The following is a 15633-nucleotide window of genomic DNA, read 5'->3' as shown; positions in this document are numbered from 1 at the left end:
GATTAAATCTTCTTCTTCTTTTTTTTTTTTTGTCAATTAACCGTTAAAAGAGTTAAAAACCATTTAAAATTATTTTAAAAATTTTAAAGACTAAAAGTGTTGATTTTAAAATATAATTTCAAAAAATATCGCGAATCAAATACACTTATTTCGAATAAAAAAAAATGGATTTTGCCCTTATTTTTAAAATTAACCTTTCTTCTTTGCAGGTCGGCCTAGGTAGGTTGTCTGTGTCTCCGGCCGGACCAGTCAATACCATACACTAGTACTTTTTAGGGTTTGCTAGTCCTGTGCTTCTTTCAAATTCTCCAGCATCTGGGATAAAAATGGCTAATCAACTGCACGGTTACAACTCTGCCTACGGCGTGGGACCTGCCACTGCCACTCCGTCTCTTCCCAGCACATAATCGTCTTCCCGTTCCCTCGCCGACATTGTTTCCGGCCGTTACCTCGTGTCAGACTCACTGTCCTCCGGTATCTCCATTAAGCACTCTGTAACTGATCGAGGTGCCTCCATGTATTCGACCCAGAAAGAAGCCCTTAGGTTATCCGCCGCCGACATTGTTCCAAGAACGTCGCATTTGGTGTCTCAATACTCATGGTCGGGTACTGATGTTGCTGCTGCGCTTGACTCTGTTGTTTCTGGCGTAAAACGTTCGTCCGACGGTAAGTTTTATTCTCTTTCCATTTCAATCTCTTAGAAAACCACCTAAAAGACGGCGTAAAATAATTAGTTGGGTACTAGGAGATTGGCTTTAAGTGTCGCAAAACGAGGCCGAATCTATGGACTTCTGCTTTCAGGAAACAGAACCGATAGAATTCTTAAATACGTTTTGATTCTTTTTCATGCGTTCATCTAACCACCAAATGGCATTCGAGATCATACGGCGGCTTCAGTGCTTCGATTCGTTCCGTTCGCTGTTTTTTCCTTTATATTATTTTTTGTAAAGTAATATTTTTCTCGTGTTTCTTTTCCCAATTGACTTTAGATATGATTTGTGATAGAAAAACGCTATAATGTTCTTGTCATTTAATTTTATTCCATATCTTTGACATATTGGACGAAAGTTAACCCGAATAGTTCAATACCAGTAGAAAAAGATAGATGTCCTCATCCTTGTACGTTCTCTCTGTTATGGCAAGTGGAATTTACTTATTCCTTTCGTAACAAAATATTTTATACAGAAGCCATATTTCTTCTCTGGAGATTGGAACAATGGTGTTATAAGTCTCCAGTCATTCATTCACGTGTTCTCTTATTTCATATACATAATTTTATGTATGGGGTTGACGTAATGGTTTGTTTTCATACTGTTGCTACACATTTAATTTGCACCGCATCACTATGAAGCAGTCTTAAATTGATATGATTTTTCACAGTTTTCATTTTTAATTAAAGTTTCAAAGGTCCTAAATTCTATCCCTCATCCGGACTGTTTATTTTTATTATATATATTTTTTCAAATTTTCTATTTTACATAATCTACTATATTTAATTTCTAAATATATACAGCCAGAAAAGTAGTTTTAGATGTACTTATATAGTAACGTATATGTTTGTCTTTCTTGTACATATTTGTCTACTATGTACAATAGTGCTCTACGATCAGACTGTTTTGGGTTCCTGTAACACTTTGGGGCAAAGTGAAGCTTGGTATACTTCAAATTCTTTAGCCAAGCGTCCTAGATTTGAAAGTACAAGCAATTTGCCTGTATATCCGCAGAGGCCAGGAGAGAAGGACTGTGCCCACTATATGCTCACAAGAACCTGTAAATTTGGAGATAGCTGCAAATTTGACCATCCTATTTGGGTTCCCGAAGGTGGAATCCCAGATTGGAAAGAGGTGACTGTTTACTGTTATATTTTATACCTATAAAAAAGAATTGTTATCCAGAAATCACCAAATACTTCACTGGTGTATTATATATGCTTAAAACTAAGGGTGAGTGATCTGGGGTTTTGTGTTAGTAATTTGATGATATCTTGATTTTGTGCTGTAATCAATGCCGCCTTTTCTCTATGCTAGGTTTAAAAATTGATCTTCTCTTGTTCTAGTTTAATATATGATTATGAAAACATCTTTCTGTAAATTGGGACGCAGTGCTAGCCGTCTATCAATTTTATTGATGTGGGGCAATTTAGTAAATCAATTATCTCAAGTAATTTCTGGATTTGAAGATTTTGAAGTGCATTTGGATGATTATTGGAAGGTATGGTCCATGGATCTACTTCTATATGGGTAGGATAATAGTTTATGGAATTCTATTAGGTTTTCAAGTGCGGCCTATTAGTTTCCATTGGAATTTTATTTAGATTTCGACTTTTCAGTTTTAGCAAATGTAGCTTTTTCATTAAGTTATTTTTTGTTGAGAATTTATGAATGAAAGATTTATAGTTGTGCATGTTTTCTCTTTCCATTTTGTATTCTTTCCTTCTATTCTTGCGTCTTATATGGTGAAACCATAAGGACTAGGTGCCTTATTCTTGCCATGATCTTTAACCGCTTGCCAAATTTTTGCTTCCTCAAATTTTCTTTCCAGCCAAGAACAATTCAGAATTGAAATGGGAGAAAAACGCCTCAACTCATCTGATGCCACTGGGAGAAAAACGTTGAAGCGGTACAATCGATCAAAGAAACCTAAGATTTTAGTTTCCATCTCTCTCTGATTGATAAGAAAAGTCCCTTGTGCATTCTTCACCTCAGAGATAAATTTCGCAAAACTTTTGAATAAAGTTCCTCTCTTCCCAAATACACAAACTTAGCAAGTTTGTTTGAAGAGAACACCTCTTCTCCGCTTCTTGTGAGGAAATACCAGAAATTTCTTCCTTTTGACTCAATGGATGATATTTCTTCTATGATTTGAACTTCTTTCTCCTTTTTCTTCTTTTCATTCTGCATTGACCACAGTTTGAGCGAGTTTCTCAAGTTTCTGAATTTGCAAAACTATATGAATCCTACCCATGATAAGAAGTATTCTTAGCAAGTTTAGATTTTTTTTTTTTTTTTTGATGAAGATACAATTTTTTCATTGATGTATGAAAAGAAATAAATTTTTCAAAGATACAAACTCTCGAAGGAGTGAAAGAGTAATAAAAAAGAGTAACAAATACATATAAAAGAGCCGATACAAGAAAAAGTTTGGAAGAAACAAGAAAAGATAAGTTGATGAACGAACTTCAAAAATCTTTGACAATCAATCGTGCAAAGAGAGTGAAGCAATCCCTTCAAACGGGAAAATAAGACCTCAAAAGACTAACTTCGAGAAAAATTAACTTTTGGCTTTCAGCGCGTTACATCTAGATAACACGGACACGCTCAAAATGACAAAGTGTTCGTGTCAAACTTCAAGACTCTTTCTTTTCTACGTTATGAAAGTTATTGGACTACTCAATTACTTGGTTTTGGGAGGATGGTTGGATTAGAGATAGCACCTTTTCCTTCTTTCCCTCACCTATATCACCTTTATTCAAGTTTGCTCATGTGACTTCTATCCTCTTCTATTGGGGATTATGTGTTATACAACTTTAGCTTTCTTTGCCTGTCCTCAAATGAGGAAGTGCTTCCCAAAAATGATAGATGATTGGATGGTTGAAGTGCTTCACAGGTGGACTCTTCCTAAAAAGGCTAAGTTTATTTGGAAGTGTGCTTCAAGGGCTCTCCTATGGAGTCTATGGCTGGAAAGGAATTCTCGCATGTTCGAAGATAAGTCGACTACTTTTGGTTTTTTTTGTAGGAATGTACAGCACATGACCTCTTGGTGGTGCATCACTTATAGTAAATTCTTTTGTAACTACAATCTTTCCATGTTTATGAACAATTGGGAAGCGGTTGTTTATTTCGTTCGGTGGGGTTCCCTCTACCCCAGCCTCTAGTTTGTTTCTCTTTTTTTTGATCAATAGAGATATGTTTCTTATCTAAAAAAAAGAAACCTGTGATATATATATATATATATATATATATATATTTTTTTTTTTTACTTTTTCCCGAATCGGTTTTAGTGATGAAGTTGTGGACTCCCAGTCCTTCTTGGGGGTTTTTGTGAAGCTCGTCCTATCTTTTATGCAATTCACACCCTTATGTCCCCTGTTCATTCTTTTTTGTTGCGAAAGGTTTGGATCTCCAAATTTTCTCGGACAAGCCTAATTCTTTTGAATACTTTTGTGATATTGTAAAGTTTATAGCCGCTAATTGGAGTGGTCAACACAAGTTATTTTGTAACTACTCAACTTATACTATTGGTTTAGATTGGAGTTTGGACGGTCTTCATGTAGCCTCAATTTGATAGAAGGCTCATCTTGTCCCTTTGTCCTTTAGGCTGTTTCTCCCCAGCTGACTTTTTGAATGAAAGTTGACTTTGTTTCTTATCAAAGAAGAAAAGGGAAAAGAAAGGTTAGGATCTCCAACAAGGTTGAGCTTGGTAGGTACATAATGGTAGGATTAACACCATTGATTATGTGTAGGGGTCTAGGTTGTATCGATATGTGATACATGATTGTGCTTAAGAGGATCTGGATCATGGCATTTTGTGCACTTAATCTGGACAATGTTTTTTTGGAGCCTTTTGGTGTATCTTTGATCCATAAGAGTTGTTGTCTTCTTTATTTTTATATTTATTTTATTTAACAAGAACTTTTCATTGAATTAATGAAAAAAATGTTCAAAGATTCAACCTTAGAGGGAGGAAACACACAAAAGAACTAAGAATTAAGCTTCTAATATAAAAGCATTCCATCCTTTCGAGAGTTTGTATCTTTAAACAATTTTTGTTCATTTTAATTTATTTGTGAACCGTTCGTTTCTTGTTAAAAAAAATATAAAGCATTCCAATTTAAAAAGATAACCCTTGATGGTGGTGTTGTTCCACAAACTACTTTGGGACAAGGGAGGGGCTCTTTGATGTGCAACTTTATTTTGCTATTTGGGAACTATCTAGCTTGGCCACCATTTTGTTGCCAAGTTGGACACCTAGTCGAGAAAGGAGTAAATGAATTGCAATTGTTCCTTGTACAATACATGATAAATAATGGGTATGATTAATGTTTCTGAATATCTTTGTCCAGAATTCTTTTGCACTTGTTGCCTGGAGGTGGCTTGCACTTTTATTTCCACGTTATTTTTTCCAATGGTTGTCCATCTCATCTATAATTTATTTAGGTCCCACAAATAGCTAATAATGAAGATCTTCCAGAAAGACCCGGGGAGCCAGATTGTCCTGTGAGTTCTATTATAACTAGTTTCTCTTTGTATCTCTTTTTGAAGTATTAAGCACTTATTTCGCCTACTTTAGTTCACGGCCTTTTCAATTCCTGCAGTACTTTTTGAAAACTCAAAGATGTAAATTTGGCTCAAGGTGCAAGTTCAATCACCCTAAAGATAGATCTGATTCTGTGGTAAGTTGTATGAACCCAAAGTCTTGAAACTGTATTTTTGTCTTGGATACCATTTTTTTTTAAATTTTTAATCTTGTGTTATATAATTTTATCTTTTAACTATTTTCAGGGTGCTGAGAAATCTGATGTTTCAGCATTACCTGAGAGACCATCCGAGCCACTGTGTGCAGTAATATACACATACATACACATGCACACACATTCTTTACTAGCCATTTTTAAAGTGTGCAAGTCGGATATTGACATATTGCTCAATTATTTTTCCTTGCAGTTTTATGTTAAAACTGGAAAGTGCAAATTTGGTGTTAACTGCAAGTTCCATCACCCAAAAGATATCCTAGTTTTATCTGGGGCAGAAAATGGAAATAGCGAACAAACTCTGATGGAAGCTAAGATAGAAGGAGGAATTGGAGACTTCAAGCTTGTTAAGCCTCCTGTTTCATTTCCACCAGCACTGATACACAATTCTAAAGGACTTCCAATTAGACTGGTAATGTATTGGATAACATTTATGAAAATCCTTCTCAATGAAAGCATTGTTTCTCATAAAAAAAAACATTTATGGAAATCCAAATATTTGTTTTCATCCCAAAGGATGCTAGTATTTTTCTTTTTCTTTTACAAGAAACAACCTATAAAAAACCTTTCATTGATAAATGGAAAGGAAAAATGCTCAGGTACAAGCCCTCAAAGGTGAAAAAGAAAGAAAAAAAACAAAAGAAGAAAAGAAGTGCAACGAGGAACAATACAATCATAACAAATAAGAAAGAACATTAAGAAAGCCAAAAAACCACCAACAAAAGACTCTTCAAAGCATTCAGCTTTCTCACACTTCCTTTTATTCCAATCTCTTTGAGCTAACATTGGATAACATTGGAAGAGTTCGATCAAACCTTGAATTTCATGCTCTACCATCTTTTGTGTTGCCAATTACTTCATTCTCTGGAACTTATGATTAAATTTTTATTGAAACAAAACCTTATTTTTGCAATTTGTTAATTATTATTATTATCATCGTTTTTATTCTTTCTAAATGAAAAGAACAACTTTAATTGAGAACGAATGGAAGGAAACAGGACCTAAAATTTATCAAATAATTTGCTTCTAACAGGGTGAAGTGGATTGTCCATTCTACTTGAAAACTGGCAGGTATATGAGCACATACAACTAATTTGTTAATAGTACCACTTCAGAATATTACCAATGAGTCTTATGTTTATTGATTGTTATGTATTAGTTGCAAGTATGGTACCAGTTGCCGCTACAATCACCCTGACAGAAACGGTATGCATGTAATGTTCTTGTTTGCAGTTTTAAAACTTGGAAAGGTATGCAATGATGGCTTAATATATGCTTGGGACTTTTGGGCAGCAATCAATTCATGCAATGCAACAATGGTTCATCCTGCTATGGTCTCAGCATCTAATATGAATATTGGACTTGTTAATCCGTCTAATGCTATTTATCAAGCAATTAATCCCAGATTGATTCAGCCACCTGTAAGTCAGTCTTAGTCTTGGGGGTAGTGTTGATTTTATGGCTCTTAGTATTTTTTCACTCAATTGATCCCTTGTTTTTACTTCTAAATTTGTCCAGTTTGATGGTTGTTATATTATTTCCCTTGCATGCCTTTCATGTTCCTTAATGAAAGCTCGGTATCTTTTAAAAGGAAAAAATAGCCCATTGAATTGATGTCCTATTGGGTCTTGTGCTGCATTGTTTTCACTGAAAATTCCTTTATTTTGAACATGTTAATTAAACATTAATAGAAGTGCTTCTGAGTATCCGGATTTTCTGAAATTCATTACAAAAGCATCACGTTTGAACTTCTGAGGTTTATGAATCTTCTTGGGGTGATAGTTGATTCATGCTATTTTGCTTTATGTTGCAGTTAGGATCCAGCTCAAGTATTTACCCTCAACGACCTGGGCAGATAGAATGTGATGTGAGAACCTACTCACCCTCCTCTGATAGGTTCTCTAGAGAGTCTCAATAAGAAAAAGCGATGGTCTTCTTTTCATTGTTTCTAACTTTTTTTTTTAAAAAAAAATTTATTTTAAACAAGATACGAACTTCTCATTGATTAATGAAAGGGAATAAAATTGTTCAAGATACAATCTTCCAAAGAGATTTTTTTTCTTCTTCTTTTCGAGACACCCTCTATATAAAATACATTAATATATATAGTGAAGAACCAAGAGAGAGGGAGAGAGTGGAGAAAGGACGGAGAGGATGAGGTGGGAGAGAGAGCTTACTATTATATAAAAGCTTAGATGATGTGAAAAAAAAAAAAAAATCATGAGATAGCAAGGGTGTGGGTATATTTAAACTGGATGAAAATTTGAGGAAAAGTTGTTCAATGGTCCCAAAAGGACAAGATTGGAGGGATGAAGGAGTTTGTTGCATATAAATGTAAGATTCCCTTAAAAAGAAGCTATGGCTTCTGTTTCCTTGTTAAACATGTAAATACCACAAAACATATGAAAAGATCTTGCATTGGAACATAGCACACACATTTGGGATGATGACCCAATTAGGGCCACACTTTTAAGCCTTTCAAATGTGCTGGCTCCTTCCAAAAGTATTTTCCGAGCCAACAAATTTACTTTTCCAGGACACTCGGTTTTCGACAGTGTGCCATTTTCACTTAAAAATAAAACAAAACAAAGAACTAATATCCTAAATTAGCACACATCTCAAAATATACATGCAAGATTTATGTCATTACCTCAACACGACCAATGTAGAACATTACAACTATCCGTGTCCATGTTATTAATATTAGTTCTCGTTCTTTTATTGTTTTTGAGTTGAATCTTTTATTGTTTTGTTGATATGCTCTTTCACTCTTAAATATCTTATTTTATAGTATTATATGAAGACTGGGGACTGTAAATTTGGGGAAAGATGCAAATTTCATCACCCTATTGATCGGTCAGCACCAAAGCAGGCTGCTCAACAAAACGTCAAATTGACACTAGCAGGCCTACCCAGGAGAGAGGTATATATCTGCTTGTGCCTTGTTAAGTTCACCTTATAAGATGTTTGAGTACACCCTATCTGGAGTAGTAACGTTGAAAACTGTTCACAAGACAAAACTTCTGTTTTTTATTACCAAAACATGTCTGTTTAAAAAGTAATCACCAACCATCTATTATAGAATTTTATTGAGCTCCCAGAAGTGTGATAAAAGATTCTTTTTCTTATCCAAAAAGGAAAAAAACAAGTCACCAACCATCTATTAGTCTGGAGAGGTTTGTAGTTGTCATATTGCCGACAGTGAGTGAACAGAGGAAAGGTCATGTTCTTTAGTAGACTGGTTTCTCCATCTTTATGTGGTTTATTTTGTTGGAAAGGAAAAGGAGAATGTTTATTGGTTGGATAGTTCGTAGGAGGGTGTTTTGACTTTGGTCCATTCTTTTGGTTATCTTGCTCTTTAACACAAATTTATTTCTATCATTTGGCGCCACCACACACCCCCATCCCTTTTTATGGACTTCTCTTTGTTCTTTGTTTTTTCATTTGTCTTGATGGAGGTTGGTTTCTCATGAAAAGGATAAACAATCAAAAAGAGTGAGAGAAAGAGAGATCCATTTTGTCTTGAATTCTCATCGTATACCATTCCAAAGGTAAGTACGCTCTTTTTCCTCTCCTCCTGAGAATTCTTGGTCAAGCTTCAAGATGTCAACTGAAACAATGGTTTAAACAGTTGCTATGGGCGGAATATAGTTACAATACGGCCCATACGTCAATCATGTTATCACCCTTTGAGGTAGTTTATGGCCATTCTCTGCCACGATTTTAAAGTATACCATGGACTCGTCGGCGGTGAGTGAGGTTGATCACCAACTTTGTGATCGTGATGTTATGTTGGGACTTTGAAGAATTATCTGAGTAGAGCACAGCAGAAAATTATCAAGGCAGCTAATGCAAAACGGCGGGATATCTCCTTGAAGTACATGATTGGGTTTATGCTAAGTTACAAGTTTACAACCTTACATGCAATCCTCTTTATTCCGTCAGACTCATCCTAAATTGGCACTCGTTTCATTGGCCCATTCCAGGTGTTGGCGAGGGTTGGAAAGGTCGCTAACAGACTGGCTCTATCCGATGGCTTTTACTTGTATTCCGTGTTTCATTATTGCGCAAGGCAGTAAGGCATAACATGCCTATTTTTCATATCCCCAGGGCTATAACCCCGGATTTGCAGCTTTGCGTAGGTTCCCAAGGGATGAACTAGAAGTGTTGATTCATTGGGAGCATGCTATTATGGAGGATGCGACTTGGGAAAAGGTTTCTCTCGTTGCCTTGCAATTTATTGATTTCCACCTTGAGGACATGGGGGCTCTTTGGGGGGCGGGTAGTGATAGGCCCCAAATTACTAGAGTCTACCAGCATAAGCGTGCGAGGAAGAGTGAGCATTACGCTCTAGTAGGTGGGCCCATAGGAAATATTTGTTAGTTATGTTTGGGCCATGGGGGTAAGGTAGAGTGGGTTGGCTATGTTGAGGTATCTCTTGGATAGTTGTTGGCTTGTATTCTCTGTTGAGAATTGGGAGAGGCAAGGAGCTCTCTAACCTCCCTGGGCTTGTGTTGATAGATAAAATTGAGGCTTAGACCTATCATATTGAAGACAACACTAAAACCTTGAAAATCTACTTTGACACGCGTGTCCCCGACACGTCTTTTTTTTTTTAAAAAAAATAAAATTGGACACGTTTGGGCTCGGTGGGACACACACGGGACACGCTAAATAAGCATCCCATTTGATTTTTAGATTCTTTTTTGTCTTCTAGCCCACAGTCCATAGGCCCAACCTGATTCATTAGGTTTTCCTTTGCTGCCTTGGTATTTCTTCTCCATCGTTCCCTTCGTTTTTCTTTCAATTTTTCTGCCGATTTTTATCTTCATTTTCTTCGTCATTTCTTCCACTTTCTTCTGCCTACCAACCTTTCGCTTTCCCCATTTTCATTTGCACATTTTTGCGCCTTCTTTATTCTCCATTTCTGTTCCATGAGAATGAGAAGTAGAAGTGACAAAAAGGGAAGAAAGGAACAAGTAAATTCTGGGAGTGGAGGCGTAGGTCTATCATATTGAAGACTAAAACTAAAACCTAGGAAGCACTGAACACGTGAAAATTAGTCAAGACACCAACATGTTCGGACACGTGACGTGTCTTAATTTCTTTTTTCTTTTTAAAATTGGACATGTTCTGACTCGGTGGGACATGCACGGGGACACACTAAATAAGCATCCCATTTGATTTTCAGATTCTTTTTTTGTTTTCTAGCCCATACTCCATAGGCCCAGCCTGATTCATTAAGTTTTCCTTTGCTCCTCTGGTATCTTTTCTTCTTCTCCATCGTTCCCTCTCGTTTTTCTTTCAATTTTTCAGCCGATTTTCGTCTTCATTTTCTCTGTCATTTCTAATGACATTTTTGCACCTTGATTTTCTCTCCATTTCTGTTCCGCAAGAATGAGAGGTAGAAGAAGTGACAAAAAAGGAAGAAGAAAGGAACAAGTAATGGCTGCATGGCTGGCTCTTGCTTGTCTAATGTAGCCGATCGAATCCAATCGGATCTGATCAAAGAAGCTGACATTATTTTCTCCATGACATACTGGTGGCAGCCAGCCATACAGTGTAATATTAATAGCTTTGTAGCAAGTAATATCTTTCCATAAAATTTTTATTAAAATATTGAATAAATTTTTTTATTGATTAAATATTAATAGCTTTGTAATATCTTCCTGTTTAATTAAGTATTTTTATTAAAATATTGAATATTTTTTTTTCTTGATTAAATATTAATAACTTTGTAACATCTCCCTATTTAATTAAGTATTTGCTTTTTTTACCAATAATGATTACAGATAATATTTATTTAGCTTTTATGTTGATGTACTTCCATGTTTTAAAGTACAAATCTTCTTTTAAAATTATTTGTTAAAATATGCACACACACACACACATATATATATATATATATTTAAATTGACATGTCCCAAGGTGTCGTACGGTGTCGTGTCCTACTTTTTTAAAAACTAACATGTCGTCGTGTTCGTGTTGTGTCGTATCCGTGTCGTGTATCCGTGTTGGTGCTTCTTAGACTAAACACAACTTTTCATATAAATCCATTTCCCACAGCCTACACCAATTTTGTGAAGCCTTCTTAGCCATCAACGATTTTTTGGGTCTTGATGCTCGCAGTAAAACTCATCTCTCGAAACTTATACAGCAATATGAAATAAATCATGACTCTCGTGTAAATAAACTTATGGTGGGCAATGATAGTCATCTTCAAAATTGTATAACGCTGTTCGGGTCTTGGGGCGGGCACCAATTCTAAATGTAAATTGTCTTCTACCCACTTAAATCTTTCTTGCTGACTTTGCATTCAATTCACCCGGAAAAGTCTACCAAGAATCAAAATCGAAGACTGATCGATGTTTTTGATTTTCTTTCCTTGCAAGATTGTTGATCACTTTGGTAGACACTTTGAAGTTTGAAGGTTGACTGTTCGTTGTTTAATTGTTTATTTATTTTCTAATGAGCTATATTTATATGGCTAACAGTTCCAAAAAAAGAATTCCAATTGATAGTAATATTTACAATACTGTAGTTACAAAAGCCTCTAGACAAGGAACACCAAGTAGAAGCAAAGATGTAGACAAGAACCCAAAAGCCCTTAGTTGTCGCCTCAATTTCCACCCGTGTTCAGCCTCTCTTGACTAAGGGTCCATAGAAGAACTTTCACCTTCTTGGAGACCCTTGCTTTCCCGATACAATTAATCAAGGCTATGGGGATGTACTTACTCCGTTTGGTATTTTTGGGATTAGTTAGCTGACTGAGAACTCTCCACTAGGGGTGTACATTGGTTGGTCGAAGTTCAGCTGTTTTGGAAGAATCTTCAACACCGGCCAATCGACTAGATGGATTGTCAGTCGGTTTAGGCCAAATAGTGTGAGAAAAGAAAAAATGAAGAAAGAAGAAGTTACAGAGAGAAGAGGAGGCGGAAGATGAGAGAGAGAAGAAGAAAAAACGGGAGAATAGAGAAAGGAAGAAGAAAATAAGAGAAAAGGGGAGATGAAGAGAGAAGGGAAGAAGAAAAAGGGAGAAGAAAATAAGAGAAAAAGGCAAGATGAAGAGAGGAGGGAAGAGGAAAATATGAGGGAGGAGCGAGTGATGAGAGGAAGCCAAAAGAGGAAAGAAAAATAAATTTTTTTATAATTTAGCATTTTGCAGTTTTGTCAACCAGTTTTGCAAACTACTACTATCTGCAGATGGCACTGTTGTTGCCTCTTATATTCTTTTTTAGAATTAATGGTCGGTCGGTCGATCAGAAATCATTTTTCAACTGGACCAGCTGGCCGTTAGCTTTCAGTTGTAGAAAACCGATTCCGACCAAACCATTCATAAAACTGGCCAACCAGCATGTTTTGATCAGTCAGATCAATTTTTCGGTCCTTTTTTTTGACCCTTGCTCTCCAGTGCTATTCAAACTCAAAACTCTAGTATGTCACTATTCATCGGTTTAAAAGAGGTAAGAAGCTGTTGAAGTCCAATCCAACCCATTTTTCAATTTCAGCTTCAGAGACGTTTCTTCGTATTAACGTTTCAACATTTAAATCTCCTTCTTAGACCACATATGTTGCACCGTGACACATTTGGAGCGCGCAACTCTAGAACTCCTTGAGAAAGTAGTATTTAGGGGCCACACCCAGCCCAATCATCTTCCCAGAGAAGGATGGAGGATACACTCTCCAGTCCCATAACTATAATTATACCACTTATCAGCCAAGCCACAACACTTCGCAATCGCAAGCCACGGACCTTTGGTACTTCCTAGCAGTTACCTCTCTGCAAAGTGAGTTTTGTTCCTTCATGTACCTCCAAAAGACTAATACTTTTGGCGAAAAGGTCTTCCATGCCCAATCCTCCTTTGTAAACCAGCAAAGAGGTAAGTTTCGAGTTCACTAGGTTAGAGCCATTTTCCTTATTCTTGCCTCTCCGTGTAAAAGCTCTCATAAGTTTTTCTAGCCTTCTAATCATAGATTTATGGCACTGAATAACCAAGAGGCAGTAAATATGGATTCTTCTAAGGACAGCATTAACCAATGTTAATCTCCCACCGGCCACCTCTAGAGCTCATAAAACAATTCCATCAGCCAATTTTGAGCTAATTTTCTCTTCAATCGGGTCCAACCTTTTAGATTTAGGATTTCCCCCGGATGCATCCCAAGTTACTCCATAGTCCAATTTCCAACTCCACAACCCAACCTCTGGGCTATAATGCACACCTCTTCTAGTTCTTACTGGAGATTAATACCCTCCAACGAAGTTTTATTCAGGTCGATCTTCATACCTGACATGAACTCAAAGAGAGGTACTGTGGCTTGCAAATTTCTCAATTTTTGCATTTCATTACTGGAAAATATAATTGTATCATCAGGGAACTGCAAGTAGTTTTTTATATGGATTCGACCTTCCAAGAGACCAGCCTACCTTAGCCCAACAGGCTTCCAATCGAGGCTTTAATTTCCCCTCTAGGATGACCATTAACAAGGATTGAGAAAGGTGTTGGTGACACACCCTGCCATCAAAGAAATCTATTTGGTTGATGTAGTGAGTTAGTTTTATATTTTTGGTTTAATTGTTTTAGTTTTGAATACATTTGGCTGAACCTTGTATTCACACTGCATTATGATCAAATTTCAATTGTGATTTGTGAATAATGATTTCTCCTTTGAATTTGTTGAGAGCTTTAGGCTACATCATGCATTTTCTTTTCATCACTTCAAAGAGTACGTGATCTGAATGTTTGGCCAATTTGATAATTACTTTTTAAAAGAGCTTCATTTTTAGTATTTTATCTTTATCAACCATTCCGACCACAAAGTTTAGGTGTGGACTGGACCCGTCTGCTACCTGGATCTGCAATGATAAATGGCATTCTTCTAAATGCAATGCCAATTGTTATAAACGAATCTGGAAAACAAGTTATGTTGCAATAGTATAAAACATAGATTAGTTATTCCTTCTATTCCTCCTTGTTGACATATGTTACTTAAAATAGTTGAAATAATCGAGTACCTTGACAGGATGCCATAATTTGTCCATATTATCTGAAAACTGCCACATGCAAGTATGGTTCTACTTGCAAATTTGACCACCCACCTCCTGGAGAAGTTGTGGCAATGGCAGCAATACAAACTGTTCAAGGAAAAGAGGGTGAAGAACGGATAGATGAATAGGTTGATGAATAGCAGCAGTAGAGATTCTGGTGAAATTTATAAATGTGGTATAGGCTTCCTTTTGGTATGGTATCTCCCGCTCCTTAAATCTAGTGTCGACTTGCACAACAGTTGTAACTTTTTAAAATAATTTGTATGTTGAAGCAAACTCAGAAGGAAGCTTGGTTTCATTAATGGTGCATCAAATTAGTTCCTTATTAGACTCAGCAAAATTTGTACGTTTCCTCTTTTTTGTAATATGCGCATATTGGCACATAAATGAAGTTAAGAAATGTCTCGATCCTTTTCAATGTGTTTGTTGTCTCCTTTTTTTGCTGTTTTGGGGCCAATTATTTTCTTGGCTTTTGGTACATTGAATCTTCTCGAAGTAGGGGTGAGATTTTATCACATTGGTCATAGTTGTAGAAGGATGAGGTCGGAGCTTTTAGCTATTTTACTGATTTTGTTGATTGACGGGTAACTAGATTCTTGTTCCTATTTTTCATATTGTGGGTTGGTGTATGGTACATGCTATATCTATGTTTAAATTACAAATTTAATCTCTGGACTTTTTGCTTTGTTTGATAGCTTCCTGAACTTTAAATAGTATATCAATCAATGATTTATTAGACACAAATTAGAAGTTGAAGGACTTGTTAATATAATGGAAAGTTTAGAGACCTATTAGACATTATTTATAGTTAAGGGGTTTATTGGGCAAAGTTTTGAGAATTTATTAGCTACAAATTTGAAAATTTTGAAACTAAACTTGTAATTTAGCCTATATTTATTTACTATGTACCATGTTGTACAATACAATGCCTTATCAAGTAACTATTACTCAACTCTTTATTTGTCTAATAAGTCTTCTAATTCCATAATGTTATTACCATCCTTTATATGGGTTATGCGGTGCGATGTAATTTTTGCAGTTTATCAACAGTTCATTCACTGGGTAATTGTGTTGCCAAAACTTTTTTTTTTTTTTTTGGGTACTAGGCAGTGCAACT

General features: G+C 36.1%; 1 protein-coding gene across 2 annotated transcripts; it reads left to right on the top strand.

The window, feature by feature from the left end:
• Positions 1–132: 132 nt before the first annotated feature.
• HUA1 (floral homeotic protein (HUA1)) lies at positions 133–14934 on the top strand. 2 transcript variants are annotated; one of them, XM_022292211.2, is made up of 12 exons: positions 133–666; positions 1725–1844; positions 5157–5216; positions 5315–5392; positions 5502–5561; positions 5664–5882; positions 6504–6541; positions 6630–6676; positions 6764–6891; positions 7284–7337; positions 8262–8393; positions 14492–14934. In XM_022292211.2, exons 2-12 carry the CDS (start codon positions 1755–1757, stop codon positions 14642–14644), a joined length of 1059 nt encoding a protein of 352 aa, XP_022147903.1. In that variant the 5' UTR covers positions 133–666; positions 1725–1754; the 3' UTR covers positions 14645–14934. The 2 variants fall into 2 exon arrangements, with proteins under 2 accessions (XP_022147903.1, XP_022147901.1); XM_022292209.2 differs by having other exon boundaries at positions 159–666; positions 1597–1844.
• The last annotated feature ends 699 nt before the right edge of the window (positions 14935–15633 follow it).

The sequence above is a fragment of the Momordica charantia genome, assembly GCF_013281855.1.
Source record: "Momordica charantia cultivar OHB3-1 chromosome 4 unlocalized genomic scaffold, Mcharantia_2.0 BLBB01000004.1, whole genome shotgun sequence".
NCBI classification, from domain to species: Eukaryota; Viridiplantae; Streptophyta; class Magnoliopsida; order Cucurbitales; family Cucurbitaceae; genus Momordica; species Momordica charantia.
The sequence above is the reverse complement of the archived record's forward strand: the minus strand, read 5'-3'. Positions and strand labels throughout refer to the sequence as shown.